This window comes from Ostrea edulis, chromosome 6, assembly GCF_947568905.1.
Source record: "Ostrea edulis chromosome 6, xbOstEdul1.1, whole genome shotgun sequence".
NCBI lineage: Eukaryota > Metazoa > Mollusca > Bivalvia > Ostreida > Ostreidae > Ostrea > Ostrea edulis.
In genome coordinates this window covers 27,023,605-27,040,319 of record NC_079169.1, presented here as the reverse complement: position 1 = coordinate 27,040,319, position 16,715 = coordinate 27,023,605, and the positions used below count along the sequence as shown (strand labels likewise).

Sequence of the window (16,715 nt, the reverse complement as noted above, 5' to 3'; positions counted from 1 at the left end):
TGTACAGACAGACAAACAAGTAAGTTACTCTATACTGTGTTAAATCATTGTGTACAGACAGACAAACAAGTAAGTTACTCTATACTGTGTTAAATCATTGTGTACAGACAGACAAACAAGTAAGATACTCTATACTGTGTTAAATCATTGTGTACAGACAGACAAACAAGTAAGTTACTCTATACTGTGTTAAATCATTGTGTACAGACAAACAAGTAAGATACTCTATACTGTGTTAAATCATTGTATACAGACAGACAAACAAGTAAGATACTCTATACTGTGTTAAATCATTGTGTACAGACAGACAAACAAGTAAGTTACTCTATACTGTGTTAAATCATTGTGTACAGACAGACAATCAAGTAAGTTACTCTATACTGTGTTAAATCATTGTATACAGACAGACAAACAAGTAAGATACTCTATACTGTGTTAAATCATTGTGTACAGACAGACAAACAAGTAAGATACTCTATACTGTGTTAAATCATTGTGTACAGACAGACAAGTAATTTAGATATTGTTAAATCATTGTACATTGTTGAATTACAGTTTAATTTACAGCTTCCTATTTTACTAAGTAAAAGTATGTGTTCCAGTGGACAGGGGTAGACAAATAGCACTGCCTGGGGTGTGTGAATTTTGTGGTAGGGCAAGTGAATTTGGTGTTTCTACCTGTCTTGGGCAAGTACTTCTAAAATCTCTTTGTCTACCCCGGGTGAAATTATGCACAAAAATGCTTGTAATTTCATGTTTTAAATTCATTATGCATATATTAAGCTTTAAAATGGAATTTCAAGAATATTCTTGTGCCTTTATTTATATTCTAAATGATATTTGGTGGGATGATTGAACTGTTAATTTCTTTTATGCAGAAAACCTGTCCAGCCGCCAATCATTCTTCCCAAGCCCGCCCCCTCCATTGTCAGCTTGTCTTCCGAGTTCTTCCAGACAGCTGTGGAGAAATCCCTCCATCCTTCCCCATCCAAAGTGCCAAATCAAAACCCTACCATTGCAGTCCAGGCTAAAACTGCCAAGGTCATAGAGAGCGCCAGTAGGACTCCAGAGCAGGCAAAAGCCTCGGTGGAAGAGCCTCAGGCCCCAGGGCCAGCCCTGCCTCCACCGACCACAGTCCACAAAGAGCTGCCGCAATATGCCCAGGATCTTGTCAAGTCGTACTCAGAAAAGGTGAGCTTTTCTTGTTGAAACTTTGTAATATGAAACGTTCACTGAAATTGAGGGGGCAGTGTTCCGTTATCATTAAATATGCCAGTTTCAAGATAAGAGCTCTTCTGTGTAGGAGGTGCATTTAGTGGAACTTTGAATGCCTAAGTGGGGCAGAGTACAGTCAATGAGAAGACAATGAAATGTATTAAAAGTGGCTTCTCTTTAAATATGTAAATGTAGGAAATACAAAATAGTATTGAAAAAAAAATATTTTACTAAAGTGGAAACATATGAACAATGTCATATTTGCAAGAAATATCCTGGATATGATACGTACAAGCAACGAAATAGCGTGATATGATAAGAATTCCATGTATTTAATTATTCCCTGAATACTAATTAATTAGTTTGTGTATTAGTTGAATTTGGGTGATGAAACATCGTATGAGAAACATACTGAGTACATTCACTTATGCAGTGATGAATATTTGTCCCACTCCTGCATGTAAACAAGTTGTTTCGCGCCCTATTATGCACAAGAGTTCTCTAAAGGGAAATAACTTGTACTTATCTCGAAACTGGCGAATTTACTGATAATGATGAAATCTACTCCACAATCAAATTTAATTAGAAGTGCTTTTATAATATACAATGTTATCTGTATTTCCCTTCACATTTTCATGAAAAAATGACTGGCTAATGTTAGAATTGTTGTGTACAGATGCTGACCAATATGAAGTTGTCTCTGGAGGAAATATGTTCTGATATTATATCCAAGGCTGACCACCCAAAGGTACATATTTAGATCACGTCATTAAACAGAATACGGTGTGGCTCACATCAGTAAACAGAACACAGCGTGGCTCACGTCAGTAAACATAACACAGCGTGGCTCACGTCAGTAAACATAACACAGCGTGGCTCACGTCAGTAAACAGAACACAGCGTGGCTCACGTCAGTAAACACAACACAGCGTGACTCACATCAGTAAACAGAACACAGCGTGGCTCAGTAAACAGAACACAGCGTGGCTCACATCAGTAAACAGAACACAGCGTGGCTCAGTAAACAGAACACAGCGTGGCTCACATCAGTAAACAGAACACAGCGTGGCTCAGTAAACACAACACAGCGTGGCTCACATCAGTAAACAGAACACAGCGTGGCTCACGTCAGTAAACACAACACAGCGTGGCTCACGTCAGTAAACACAACACAGCATGGCTCACGTCAGTAAACACAACACAGTGTGGCTCACATCAGTAAACAGAACACAGCGTGGCTCACATCAGTAAACAGAACACAGCGTGGCTCACATCAGTAAACAGAACACAGCGTGGCTCACGTCAGTAAACACAACACAGCGTGGCTCACATCAGTAAACAGAACACAGCGTGGCTCAGTAAACAGAACACAGCGTAGCTCACATCAGTAAACAGAACACAGCGTGGCTCAGTAAACAGAACACAGCGTGGCTCACATCAGTAAACAGAACACAGCGTGGCTTAGTAAACACAACACAGCGTGGCTCACATCAGTAAACAGAACACAGCGTGGGCTCACGTCAGTAAACAGAACACAGTGTGGCTCATATCAGTATACACAACACAGCGTGGCTCACATCAGTAAACACAACACAGCGTGGCTCACATCAGTAAACAGAACACAGCGTGGCTCACATCAGTAAACACAACACAGCGTGGCTCACGTCAGTAAACACAACACAGCATGGCTCACATCAATAAACACAACACAGCGTGGCTCAGTAAACAGAACACAGCGTGGCTCACGTCAGTAAACAGAACACAGCGTGGCTCATGTCAGTAAACACAACACAACATGGCTCACATAGTAAACAGAACACAGTGTGGCTCACATCAGTAAACACAACACAGCGTGGCTCACATCAGTAAACACAACACAGCGTGGCTCACGTCAGTAAACACAACACAGCGTGGCTCACGTCAGTAAACAGAACACAGCGTGGCTCACGTCATTAAACAGAATACGGTGTGGCTCACGTCAGTAAACACAACATAGTGTGGCTTACGTCAGTAAACAGAGCATAGCATGTACATGTGTTTAATTTAGGCTCGACTGATTTTCCTGAAACTTCATGGTTCCTTCTATTAATAGAATTACATAAATGTTTTGCAGTATTTGAATAAATATACAAATTTGATTGCTGTTTGTCATGAACACATAAATTATAAAGTTTTTTGCTTTCATCCTGTGTGGGAAAATTCAAAGCTAGGCAAATTTTTATTCCTACAATACGACAGGATACTCCTCCTTGTGGAGCCAGTTCAGAGTTCATAATGTAAAAGATACAAATCTTTACTTTCTATAGCCTCCAGAAATGGTCAACATGGAAAGAGAGCTTGCTCGCATTGACTGGGAACAGAAACAACAGATAGCTGAACTCAAGCATAATTTCCGTGAGTTTCAGAATTAATCACAATTGATGTTAAAATTCTGAACAAGCTTTGGTGATGATATAGGTTCTTTATTCCACGTCTGTTATAATGTTGGTTCTTTATTTTACAGAATTGACTGTGGCCGAGATGAAGACCCTGTGGGAAGCGGAAAAACAGCGAATCATAGTGGACATGAAGGCAGCTCACACCAAAGATCTCGAGAAGTCCATCTCAGAAACCAAGAAAAAACAGTGGGTAAGAATTTAAATCCAGAAATCATTCTCAGAGAGTAAGAAATTACAGTGGGTAAAAAATCGAGAAATCCCATCTCAGGTACCAAGAAAAAACCGTGGGTAAAAAATCACGAAATCCCATCTCAGATACCAAGAGAAAACTGTGAGTAAGAATTCGAGAAATCCAACTCGGAGAGCAAGAAATAACAATGGGTAAAAAAATCGAGAAATCCCATCTCGGATACCAAGAAAAAACTGTGGGTAAGAACTAGAGAAATCCATCTCAGAGAGCAAGAAAATAGTGGGTAGGAACTCTAGAAATCCCATCTCAGAAATCAAGAATAATCAGTGGCTAAGAACTGAAGAAATCCCATCTCAGAAACCAAGAATAAATTGTTAAAAACTCTAGAAATTCCTTAATGACTAATATCTGCATTGATTTCATTATAATAGGTGTAAACTATTCTCATAGTCTTAAGACTTTTTTGGGGTATTAGCTTTTAGGGAGGGTGTTATTTAATGGGTTACACAGATCATATAATAGGAATTAATTGAAAAATATTAGTGACTATTTATACGAGATGATTTTAACTTAGAAATTATTTGGAATCTGGATTTTTTTAATTGAGATTCCACCTGAGATCTGGATAGGAAGGCAATTCACTTTTAACCCGGAGTTTTATTGTTTGGCCTCCATTCATGACACTAGCTGAAGTCAGTTGACACATTTATTGAAATTGGTTTTTAACTTTTGCAGATTATAAACTTGATTTCTGTGTTTGTAAATTTCTCAAATCTACACTTGACTGATGTTCTTAAGTCCGTATTATTACATTAATCATTTGGATGAAATAATAATAAAACAGTGTAATCAGAAAAATTCAAGGCAATAGACACTTCTTTCCCAATTTAAACAATATTTAGTTTGAATGCTTAGAAAAATAGAGACATTTCACTCTGTGCATATTTATGTAACAAAAACGTAACATTTTTAATTGGACAGTGTGCGAACTGCGGTAAGGAGGCGATATTCTACTGCTGCTGGAATACCAGTTATTGTGATTACCCCTGTCAACAGATTCACTGGCCCACCCACATGCCGGTCTGTATGCAGACCCAGAATAACACCAACGACACAACTACCACTGAAGGAAACAACCAATCCAACAGCTCAGGCAGGTCCAGCACCCATAGCAACCAGGGAGACAGACAGCCTCAGTCCTCCGGAATGACTGGGGGTCAGCCGTATAGCAACCAGGGAGACAGACCGCCTCAGTCCTCCGGTATCACTGGGGGTCAGTCGTCATCAAATCCAATGGAAATTGAGGTGATTGTTGTTTTTCAAATACAAATACAATAATATATTTTAACCTTCAAGGATTATTTAAAGAGATCTCCTTCCTTCCACTTTCATTTTGAGGGAGTTTCCATGCACCTACTTTCATTTTGAGGGAGTTTCCATGCACCTACTTTTTTCAAAGTTGAATGGTATACACCATAAAAATAAAAAGACAAACCACAGTATACAAGGTTAATGATTTTTACAATAACTTTGATATACATCTGGATGGCTTGCTTTGAACCTACAGACTTTGAGAATTCATGTATAAAGCTGATGAATGACTAGTATTTGCTGTTTAGCTTTCATGGAGAAGTTTCTTGTGCTGCTATACATTCGGATTAGTAAACAATGGATGTTGTTGTACAAATGAATGATAGCTTTAGAGAGATTTGATAATATGAATTATTGAAACAGAGTCTCTATGATTGATTAAGAACCGTTTTTAATCTAATCTGGAAAACAGAAGAAAAAAGAAAACGGTGGCCAAAATAAAAAAATAAAAAGGAATTGAAAAATAGGGAAATTTACAGGGGAAAAAATGCTTTAGAGGAACCTGGAGACTCCCATGTAAATCTGGAGGGTTAATATGCACATGTATGAATACAGTATGTTACATGTATAATTAGAGAGGTTAATACACACATGTATGAATACAGTATGTTGCATGTAATTAGAGAGGCTAATACGCACATGTATGAATACAGTATGTTACATGTAAATTAGAGAGGTTAATACGCACATGTATGAATACAGTATGTTGCATGTAAATTAGAGGGGTTAATACACACATGTATGAATGCAGTATGTTACATGTAAATTAGAGAGGTTAATACACCCATGTATGAATACAGTATGTTACATGTAAATTAGAGAGGTTAATACGCACATGTATGAATACAGTATGTTGCATGTAAATTAGAGAGGTTAATACGCACATGTATGAATACAGTATGTTACATGTAAATTAGAGAGGTTAATACGCACATGTATGAATACAGTATGTTGCATGTAAATTAGAGAGGTTGATACGCACATGTATGAATACAGTATGTTGCATGTAAATTAGAGGGGTTAATATGCACATGTATGAATACAGTATGTTACATGTAAATTAGAGAGGTTAATACACTCATGTATGAATACAGTATGTTACATGTAAATTAGAGAGGTTAATATGCACATGTATGAATACAGTATGTTACATTTAAATTAGAGGGGTTAATACGCACTTGTATGAATACAGTATGTTACATGTAAATTAGAGGGGTTAATATGCACATGTATGAATACAGTATGTTACATGTAAATTAGAGAGGTTAATACACACATGTGTGAATACAGTATGTTACATGTAAATTAGAGAGGTTAATATGCACATGTATGAATACAGTATGTTACATGTAAATTAGAGGGGTTAATACGCACATGTATGAATACAGTATGTTACATGTAATTAGAGAGGTTAATACGCACATGTATGAATGCAGTATGTTACATGTAAATTAGAGGGGTTAATACGCACATGTATGAATACAGTATGTTACATTTAAATTAGAGAGGTTAATATGCACATGTATGAATACAGTATGTTACATGTAAATTAGAGAGGTTAATATGCACATGTATGAATACAGTATGTTACATGTAAATTAGAGAGGTTAATACGCACATGTATGAATACAGTATGTTACATGTAAATTAGAGGGGTTAATACACCCATGTATGAATACAGTATGTTACATGTAAATTAGAGAGGTTAATACGCACATGTATGAATACAGTATGTTACATGTAAATTAGAGGGGTTAATACACCCATGTATGAATACAGTATGTTACATGTAAATTAGAGAGGTTAATACGCACATGTATGAATACAGTATGTTACATGTAATTAGAGAGGTTAATACGCACATGTATGAATACAGTATGTTACATGTAAATTAGAGGGGTTAATATGCACATGTATGAATACAGTATGTTTCATGTAAAATAGAAGGGTTAATATGCACATGTATGAATAATGAATATAAGAGTAGGGGGAGGGGATAAATACATCATATAAGTGGAATTTGTTTCTGGAAGTTCCATTAATGTTATCAAATCTATGTCTTTTGAACCTTATGCATTATAGATTAAAACTTTTAAAATCTGTTAATTCTTGTTTTACCTGTACAGCAAGGATTTTTAAATTCTTTTTTTTTTTAACCTGTAGAGCGATGATTTTAGAAGAGCTACAAGGGAAAATTTGACAAGCATTCTTCAACAGCAACAACAGAGAATGCAGAATCCCCCAACCCAGCCAATGGCAAACATCCAGTATATGTCAGGGGGCGGAGCTAATTCGATGGCCCCACCCAACATCCCACCTCAGTATTTACAACAACAGAGAATGATGATTGTAAGTCGTCTATACAAGTTTTGAATTTCAATGTAAACAATTACATTTGGAATGGGGTATCTTATTTACATTCAACATCCACACAGACTGGAGAGCTTGTGAGTTAAGACTAGGCTTCTTATTCAATGGTTGGCAGTTCAAATTGTAGTGATAATATAGCTTGATGCTTGAATTGTCCATAGACAAGATGCTTTACATGTAGATTGTATATGTGTCATGGTCCTAACCCAAATTCATTTGAATAAGGGAGAAAAAAGTTATAAATTTGGATATTTATTAATCCTTTGTAACATGGACACATTACAAACTTATGATACACACAAAGGTTGCTTCTGACTTGTAGTGTGTCAAACCTTCAGTATAAAAGGTCAAGGTCACAGAAGTTAAAATTATAGTTTGATCCATATCTATATAATGCAGAGATTGTAGATAAAGCTTGTATAAATGTGGTGTTTAAATATGCAATATTACAATTATACTGTTGAATAATTTAAATTCGCGGGGACCAGTTTTTGTGGATTGTTGAGATGTAATATTTTCGTTAGGATGTCATTTTTTTTGGATTGTTGAGGTATAACATTTTCGTTGAGATGTCATTTTTGTGGATTGTTGAGATTTACATTTTCGTTGGGATGTCATTTTTGTTGATTGTTGAGATTTACATTTTCGTTAGGATGTCATTTTTGTGGATTGTTGAGATTTATATGCCCTCACTACGGCCTTATCAAGGACAAATTTCCTTCAATGATTTATTTCTGGATAAATCTAGATTGGACACAGAATTATAAAGTGACATTGTTACAATGGTGATTTAATTACAACATGTAAGGTGTTACAACATCACATCTAAGTTCTACACTGGTATAGATATTTATATCGGTATTCTGTTTCCTCTAGGATGAGGCAGGACGTAAGAAGCCTAACTATTACTGGACGGACACAACAATGGATCAGGCTGTGTCCGCAGTATTAAAGGACGGAATGTCCGTCAACAAGGCCTCCAAGATCTTCAACGTCCCACGCAAAATTCTCACGGAGAGGGTAGGAGGCCGGGTAAGAATGAAAGAAATAATCAAAAGGCAAATAAGAAGGGTGTGTGATGTGATATTTAAAAACATTTAGCTTTTGTGTGGATGTAAAGATCAAGATACAGTAACACACATTCCTTAAAATGTCTGTCAGAGTGTCTGTTCAGTGTTTGTGTCTTTTTGATGAGAATTATTATGAATGAGATTATTAAGCATTTACAAGGCTCAAGGTTTACTAAAGGAATAAAAAAGCTATGAATAAAATGGTCCATACACAGGAAAGTATTCAAAGGTGTAACAAACCTTGATGTACAACAAAATGCCGTTTTTGCTGGTTATTTCATTATTTCGCTTTCCACCCGATTCTATTTAACTAAAATTCCATATGAATTTATAATCTGAACATGAGAATAAATTTATAACTGTGGCTCATTATAGCAGATTTAAATCCATCATTTCATGTTCCAGCTTATGTCCACCTCTGTCTGCACGCCGGGTTCGAATCCCGCTCGCGCCGTTAAGTGAGAAAGTTTCCCAGTTTACTTTCGGAAGGTCGGTGGTCTCTTCCCAGGTACATTGTATCTTAGTCTAGTCAATCTAGCAAATCACCGCAAAGTAATTGCAACAGAAACAAACTCGACGGAATTTAATAAACAAAAGCGTGATTAACAACATACAAAAAATCGGACAATGGGAAATATTTAAAATTTAGACTTAAATGTTTTAGTAAACCATCAATATTTTGTGATGTTTACGGCACGCCGTACACGTAAAGGGGAGTAACTTAACTGTGACAGTCATCGGAATAAAGTTATACAAGACGATCTAAAGTGTATGTAATAAAAAAAACGCGATTAAACAGCTTAACAGTCGTATTAAAAAGGTGATTTTAAGACCTTCTATATACATACAATATTGCTCAGCATCTCATATTCTCTGCCGACTTCCATTCCCGGGGAACTTTCGCGAATAAAGCTTCAAAATATTTTGTTTGACCCTCTACTGAATTTATTTTAATTATAAAACACAATATTTACTTTAGAAGTTATGAATAATCAATTATAAATGAAATCTTAAAGAATTAGTTTCAATTTACAAAATGTTAAAAAAGAAAGTATGGAAAGCCATTCGGGTTAAAAGTTTCAGTTATTTTGTATCTTCATCATTGGAGAAAGAGTTTTGTATTAAAAACTTTTATAAAACTAAGTAAGTAAAGTTTTTTTGCTTTTCTTTTTCAAATTCAGGTTTTGGGAGTCATTCATGGGTAATAATAATGATTATAAAACTTTGATAATATAAATAATAAAAATCAATGTAAGTAAACACTTGCGCATAGTATCATGATTTGGTGTAAAATCGAGTAGTTACTCTTTCTAATTAGTCTTGGGCTTACAACCTGCGGAACCATATCTCCTAGCAACATGCGAACAGCGCGCTAGACCGCCCGACCATCTATTCAAGACAAAACTTGTTTTCGATGACGATGGAATTCTCGCCACGCTGGCAAACGATCATTGAGAATGGAAATGGGATACAGTTATTTATCGAAAATTTTAGAGGATCATACAAAATGCACATTGTGTTTGAAATGTCTATATATAAAGCACGGAAATAGCAACGAACTCTGATATAAACATAACTGCCCTAAGGGACGAAATCAATGTCGGATGAAAATTTAAATTCAATTAGTCAGGGGGAGGGGAATAAAAACTCCCGCAAGTTTCTGTCATCCGACATCGATTACACTTTAGTGGAAAAAGGAAAAAGACAAGCGACTGTTGAATACCACATAATATTTAAAACATATTAATGAACATTTAATAGATTTAATGTACACTTTCATTTGTGAATAAACAGTAGAAAAGGTATACAGAGTGTTATTTATAATCGTACGTTTCTTTTCTTGTTATTCGATTAGTTTCAACATTTGTCATATTAAGTTTTAAAGGTTCTTGGTGAAAACTATGTGAACTTAGTTTTTTGTGAGACATGGAATTTTTTATCTTGCCGCTAATATAAGTGAAGAATATCGTTAAAACCAGACGTCTTTTTAGGAAACGAAGTTTGTCAATCCTTTCCCTTTCTACATGCATTCACAGGATGCGACACAACGTCAAGAATGTTCGGCATCAGAACAGGTCCTGTATAGTCAAAATGTAGACAAATCGCGAAAAAATTCTGTATATGATTAGTTTTTAAATGGAGGCAGGCTACTGACAAACAAGTTGATGGTGAAGGGGTTTCAACTGTTTCGTTTAAAGTCAGCATTTCGCGAATTATATGGTCGTTATAACAATCTACTTTGCCAATACAACCCATCATTGGGTCAAATCTGTCTGACTTGTTTCATATACATGTAGATTGTTAGGCCGTTTTTGGCACAATGATATTGAATAAGGGTAACTCCGTTTGCCTTATTAAGATATAGAGCTCACGGCGGGTTTAACCGGTCAACAGGGGTGCTTACTCCTTATAGCCCATAGGCATCTGATCCCACTTCTCGTATATCCAGGGGTCCGTGTTTGCCCACCTCTCTATTTTGTATTGCTTATAGGAGTTACGAGATGGATCACTTTTCGTTATCTTCACCTTCCTATATGAGGATTTCATAGAGAAAAAGATATATTCTGGTGTCGATGTCATATCGACTTTGTACGATGGAATACCATAGAGACACTTATAGGAGATTTGCTATGTGAAGAATTGTCTAACACAATATCATTTTTATAAGTTCAGTCATTGCCACTAACTACTAACTACAGCTGCAGAAAAGGAGCACTGCAAGAATTTTTTTAAGTCATAGAGTGGACTAAAGAAATGATTAATTTGGATCCTTCGAATTGGGGCTTATCACTGCTTTCAGTAATTCTTGTATCCGTTAAAACTAAATTACAAGTCGCGCCAGATAAACTTTTGAACGTTTTTCGCTGTAAATGCAAGGCAAATTGTGACACTAGCCGTTGTACTTGTAAAAACATGGACTGAACTGTACTGCAATTACTCAAATGATCACTTATATAATTATCAGGTACGTAGCCATAATGGCTCTACACCTTTTATCATTACATGCAAAGTTGATAAATTTTTACGTACAGAGGTCGATTTTTAGACAGATTGCAATTGGTTGCCCTCCCTCCTCTTTTCTTTTTTTTTTAAATAGCATTGTCGTGAACTGTACAGTGGAAGTGTAAAATTGAGCTGAGAGAACAACCTTAGCCCCCCCCCCCCCCCCCCCCCCCCCCTTGCGCACCACCACCACACACACCATCAAGGATTTTTATAACTTTGGATTAAAATTTACTTGTCAATTTTCAGGCAATATTGTGAAATTATCTTCACACTCACCCCCCTTTTTTTACGATGCTGCGTGCCTGATTCATTTTGCTTTTAATTCTATGTGTCTATTGTTTTTAAAACAGATCACTCCTGAAATTCTCGGTATTAATTGCACAATAATTTGGATAGAACTAAACATCAAATACGGCTATAACCCATAACCCCCCCCCCCCCCCCCCCCCCTTTCCCAAACTCTAGAACTTGACGAAGTGCACGTATTAAAGATTTCTTTATAAAATCGAAGAAACTGAACCTTGTTTCATCATAGATGTTGTACAAACTGTTAAAACTCAGCTTAATAAAGAATTTGGTAACGTAAGCTTTACTATACACTGTTTGTTTTAAAATACTACATGTATTTATGTGAAACAGGACCGGAATGGTAAGCGCGCCTCCAACTTCCGATGTAAGGGGATTAACTGCAAAAATGTAGGTCATCTTTTACAGACCATTTTTGAAGGGGCACTTGTTTTGTGTTAACAGTTTATTTTAATGTATAAATCTTCATGTGGTAACTCATATATGCCTAATGGACAGGAAAAGGTATTTTCTTCCAAAATCCAGTTTTTAACGTTTTTTGTTGGAAAATGAAGATTTCAGCCCAAAATTTGGCAAGGGAAAATAAATTTTGGTGCAGAAAAGTTTAGTTGTGCATTTGGACGTTTTATTCTTAAATTTATAAGATCGATGTCATCTCTTCTATAAAACAAACATTTCCTATCATTTCCAGTTTTTCACTATTTTTGTTTTAGAAAAAGGTAGGTTTTCCTACCTAAAATGGTATTTTTCATATATATTGCCAATAATCTATATATCTTACTTGTTGAGCAGTTTTTAAAATAAATCCTAACTTCAATTTTTTATTGGTAGACTCAAATGTATGACAAAATGTGGGTTTTCTTCTTAAAATTTCAATCTTTAACAATTAAATTAAAAAAAGCAAGATTTTACCCAAAAATTACAGTCAAGGAAAGAATATATTCTGCTGTAAAAAAAAAAAAATTAATCGAACATTTCCAGGTTGAAATTTGAGATATGAAACTTATTTTTACTGTATGTTACATAAAATGGACATTTTCTTCAATTTCCAGTTTTTAGCGATTTTCATGAAAAAACACATCCTTTTACCCCAAAATTCCAATTTTCCCATGGCAATACAAAAGCCGATTTTTAATATGTTGTTTGCATGTGTTTTCTTGCATGAATAATCAAAATTTCATTTCTGTTGCAATTAGTTTGAGGTTTTGCTCATTTTTGAGCTAGATTGACTAGACTATCTGGGTTCTCTCTTCCACCAATAAAAACTGGGCACCACCAGATAACTGAAAAATTGTTGAGTGTGGCGGAAAACATCAATCAATCATCAATCCAGCTTATGTCAATGAATCACTATTCTTTAAATGTGGATGTTCAGTGTAAACATGTTTGTTCTACTGTACATTTATATTCTGTTTATTTACATTCTGACTGTTGTTTTTTATCAGATGCCCCTACCACAGTCTGTGACAGGGAACCAGCCTCTGACCACCCCACCTGTTCAGTTCCAGTATGTGGGACCACCACAGTCCATAGTTCAACCACCCTCAAGTGTTCAACCCCTCAACCCCACTCAACAGGTCAGTTTTCACTTGTTCAATCCTTTCTATATTGAAAAAAATCTTTATAAACCAAACATATAATGATTAAAATGTTTAACCCCTCAACTCAATAATTTAGTTCAGACTCTCAATAAGCCAGTAATGAAATGTTCAGACTCTCAATAAGCCAGTAATGAAATGTTCAGACTCTCATTTTAATGAGCCAGTAATGAAATGTTCAGACTCTCATTTTAATGAGCCAGTAATGAAATGTTCAGACTCTCATTTTAATGAGCCATTAATGAAATGTTCAGAATCTCATTTTAATGAGCTAGTAATGAAATGTTCAGACTCTCATTTTAATGAGCCGGTAATAAAATGTTCAGACTCTCAATAGGCCAGTAATGAAATGTTCAGACTCTTAGTTGTTGGTTTTTTTTTTATGTTCACAGTTCTGTGAGATCTTTATCTACAGTTCTGTGAGATCTTTAATATATCCACAGTTCTGTGATATCTTTGTCCCCAGTTCTGTGATATCTCTAATGTGCCCACAGTTCTGTGAGATCTTTGTCCAAAGTTCTGTGATATCTATGTCTACAGTTCTGTGAGATCTTTGTCTACAGTTCTGTGATATCTTTAATATGTCTACAGTTTTGTGATATCTTTGCCCACAGTTCTGTGATATTTTTGTCCTCAGTTCTGTGATATCTTTGTCTACAGTTCTGTGATATCTTTAATATGTCCACAGTTCTGTGAGATCTTTGTCTACAGTTCTGTGATATCTTTGTCCACAGTTCTGTGATATCTTTAATATGTCCATCTTTGTCCACAGTTCTGTGATATCTTTGTCTACAGTTCTGTGATATCTTTGCCCACAGTTCTGTGATATTTTTGTCCTCAGTTCTGTGAGATCTTTGTCTACAGTTCTGTGATATCTTTGTCTACAGTTCTGTGATATCTTTGTCCACAGTTCTGTGATATCTTTAATATGTCCACAGTTCTGTGAGATCTTTGTCTACAGTTCTGTGATATCTTTAATATGTCCACAGTTCTGTGAGATCTTTGTCTACAGTTCTGTGATATCTTTAATATGTCCACAGTTCTGTGAGATCTTTGTCTACAGTTCTGTGAGATCTTTGTCCAGTTCTGTGATATCTTTAATATGTCCACAGTTCTGTGAGATCTTTGTCCACAGTTCTGTGATATCTTTGTCTACAGTTCTGTGATATCTTTGTCTACAGTTCTGTGATATCTTTAATATGTCCACAGTTCTGTGAGATCTTTGTCTACAGTTCTGTGATATCTTTAATATGTCCACAGTTCGTGAGATCTTTGTCTACAGTTCTGTGATATCTTTAATATGTCCACAGTTCTGTGATATCTTTGTCCACAGTTCTGTGATATCTTTAATATGTCTACAGTTCTGTGAGATCTTTGTCTACAGTTCTGTGAGATCTTTGTCTACAGTTCTGTGAGATCTTTGTCTACAGTTCTGTGAGATCTTTGTCTACAGTTCTGTGATGTCTTTGTCTACAGTTCTGTGAGATCTTTGTCCACAGTTCTGTGATGTCTATAATATGTCCACAGTTTGGTGCTTGGGATGGAGACATCCAATTAGAACATGTATGTAGAGGGAAAATACCTACACAGCACAGAATTGAAGTGCATCACACTAGGATTTTAATTTTGAATGTGTGAATTTAACAGCAGTGTGTTTATATCATTCATCTTATATATACATTATTTGATTTGCTGACACTGGACCACAAAATAACTGTAATCGGAATAGCAGCATATTGCACATCAAACTACTTTAATTTTTAGAAGCAGTTTTTATTGTGTGCATACAACATCATAAAATTTTATATAATAGATGAATGAGATAACAATTTTAGCCTTTTGATTTGGATTCTGTTGAGCTAAGTAAGACATTATTGTGAAGCACAAACTGTAACCTCATTAAACAGCCACACCTGTACAATATGATTGGATGATTTGTATGTTTACTTGTAGGCAATGAGAATTCCTGTGTATAATATGTACATTTATATTTACTTGTAGGCTATGAGAATTCCTGTGTATAATATGTACATGTATATTTACTTGTAGGCTATGAGAATTCCTGTGTATAATATGTACATGTATGTTTACTTGTAGGCTATGAGAATTCCTGTGTATAATATGTACATGTATGTTTACTTGTAGGCTATGAGAATTCCTGTGTATAATATGTACATGTATGTTTACTTGTAGGCTATGAGAATTCCTGTGTATAATATGTACATGTATGTTTACTTGTAGGCTATGAGAATTCCTGTGTATAATATGTACATGTATATTTACTTGTAGGCAATGAGAATTCCTGTGTATAATATGTACATGTATGTTTACTTGTAGGCTATGAGAATTCCTGTGTATAATATGTACATGTATGTTTACTTGTAGGCTATGAGAATTCCTGTGTATAATATGTACATGTATATTTACTTGTAGGCTATGAGAATTCCAGGACCTCAGACACAGGTAACACCACAAACAATCATGGCTCCTGGACATCAAATCATGCCTTCTGGAGGGTCAATCCTCTACCCCATTCAGATCTCACAACCCGGCTCCTCCTCTCTGATGACCGGAGGGCCAGTGGTCATCTCCCAAAACAGTCCTCAAATCCCCCCACCTGGATCTATGATTGTCTCGCACACGGGGCAACATGCCCCACAAAGACCTCCTATGGTGGTCTCTCAACCCAACCAGCACCCACAAACCATGACAAACAATTTGGCATATCATGGCCGATTTTAGTAGCTGACTTTACAGCCGATTGTTTTGACGATGTTTCATTCTACATTGGATTCTCATTTTCTGTCTAAACGCGTGGCTAATGAAGTCCCTTTAGAAGTGGTCCTCAAACTTTAACCATCATTGAAGATGCGGCATTGTCTGAATTTTACACTTTGTCCATTGAGGGTACAAATTGTACATGTATTAATTTTTGTTAAAGAAACATAATTTGAATGTTACTTAATATGACCAGTACAACCTGTCACAAAGAACTGCATGTCATTTGTATTACAATTGTTAGATATTGTTTTAATAAAGTTATGTCCAAGAACCATTTCTGTGATCAGTGGTCCTCAGGAACTACAGATTTTGTGTGTTTTATGTTTGTAATGTGCATTCAGTATAACAGAATTAAGATCCTGACCGGTGG

The 16,715-nt window shown here is 35.8% G+C and overlaps 1 protein-coding gene across 12 annotated transcripts in view; it reads left to right on the top strand.

The window, feature by feature from the left end:
• The window catches only part of LOC125645420 (MYND-type zinc finger-containing chromatin reader ZMYND8-like), a 51,025-nt gene extending 34,372 nt beyond the window's left edge, over nt 1–16,653 (top strand). For 11 of the 12 annotated variants that reach the window (XM_056142222.1, XM_056142216.1, XM_056142224.1 and 8 more), the window contains 9 exons: nt 879–1,191; nt 1,892–1,963; nt 3,522–3,609; nt 3,719–3,843; nt 4,825–5,148; nt 7,378–7,563; nt 8,461–8,616; nt 13,412–13,543; nt 15,998–16,653. In XM_056142222.1, the coding sequence (XP_055998197.1) occupies nt 879–1,191; nt 1,892–1,963; nt 3,522–3,609; nt 3,719–3,843; nt 4,825–5,148; nt 7,378–7,563; nt 8,461–8,616; nt 13,412–13,543; nt 15,998–16,306 (1,705 nt within the window). In that variant the 3' untranslated portion in view covers nt 16,307–16,653. Of the gene's footprint in view, nt 1–878; nt 1,192–1,891; nt 1,964–3,521; nt 3,610–3,718; nt 3,844–4,824; nt 5,149–7,377; nt 7,564–8,460; nt 8,617–13,411; nt 13,544–15,565; nt 15,974–15,997 lie in introns of those variants that run through there. The other variant, XM_056142226.1, reaches the window with a different exon arrangement.
• The last annotated feature ends 62 nt before the right edge of the window (nt 16,654–16,715 follow it).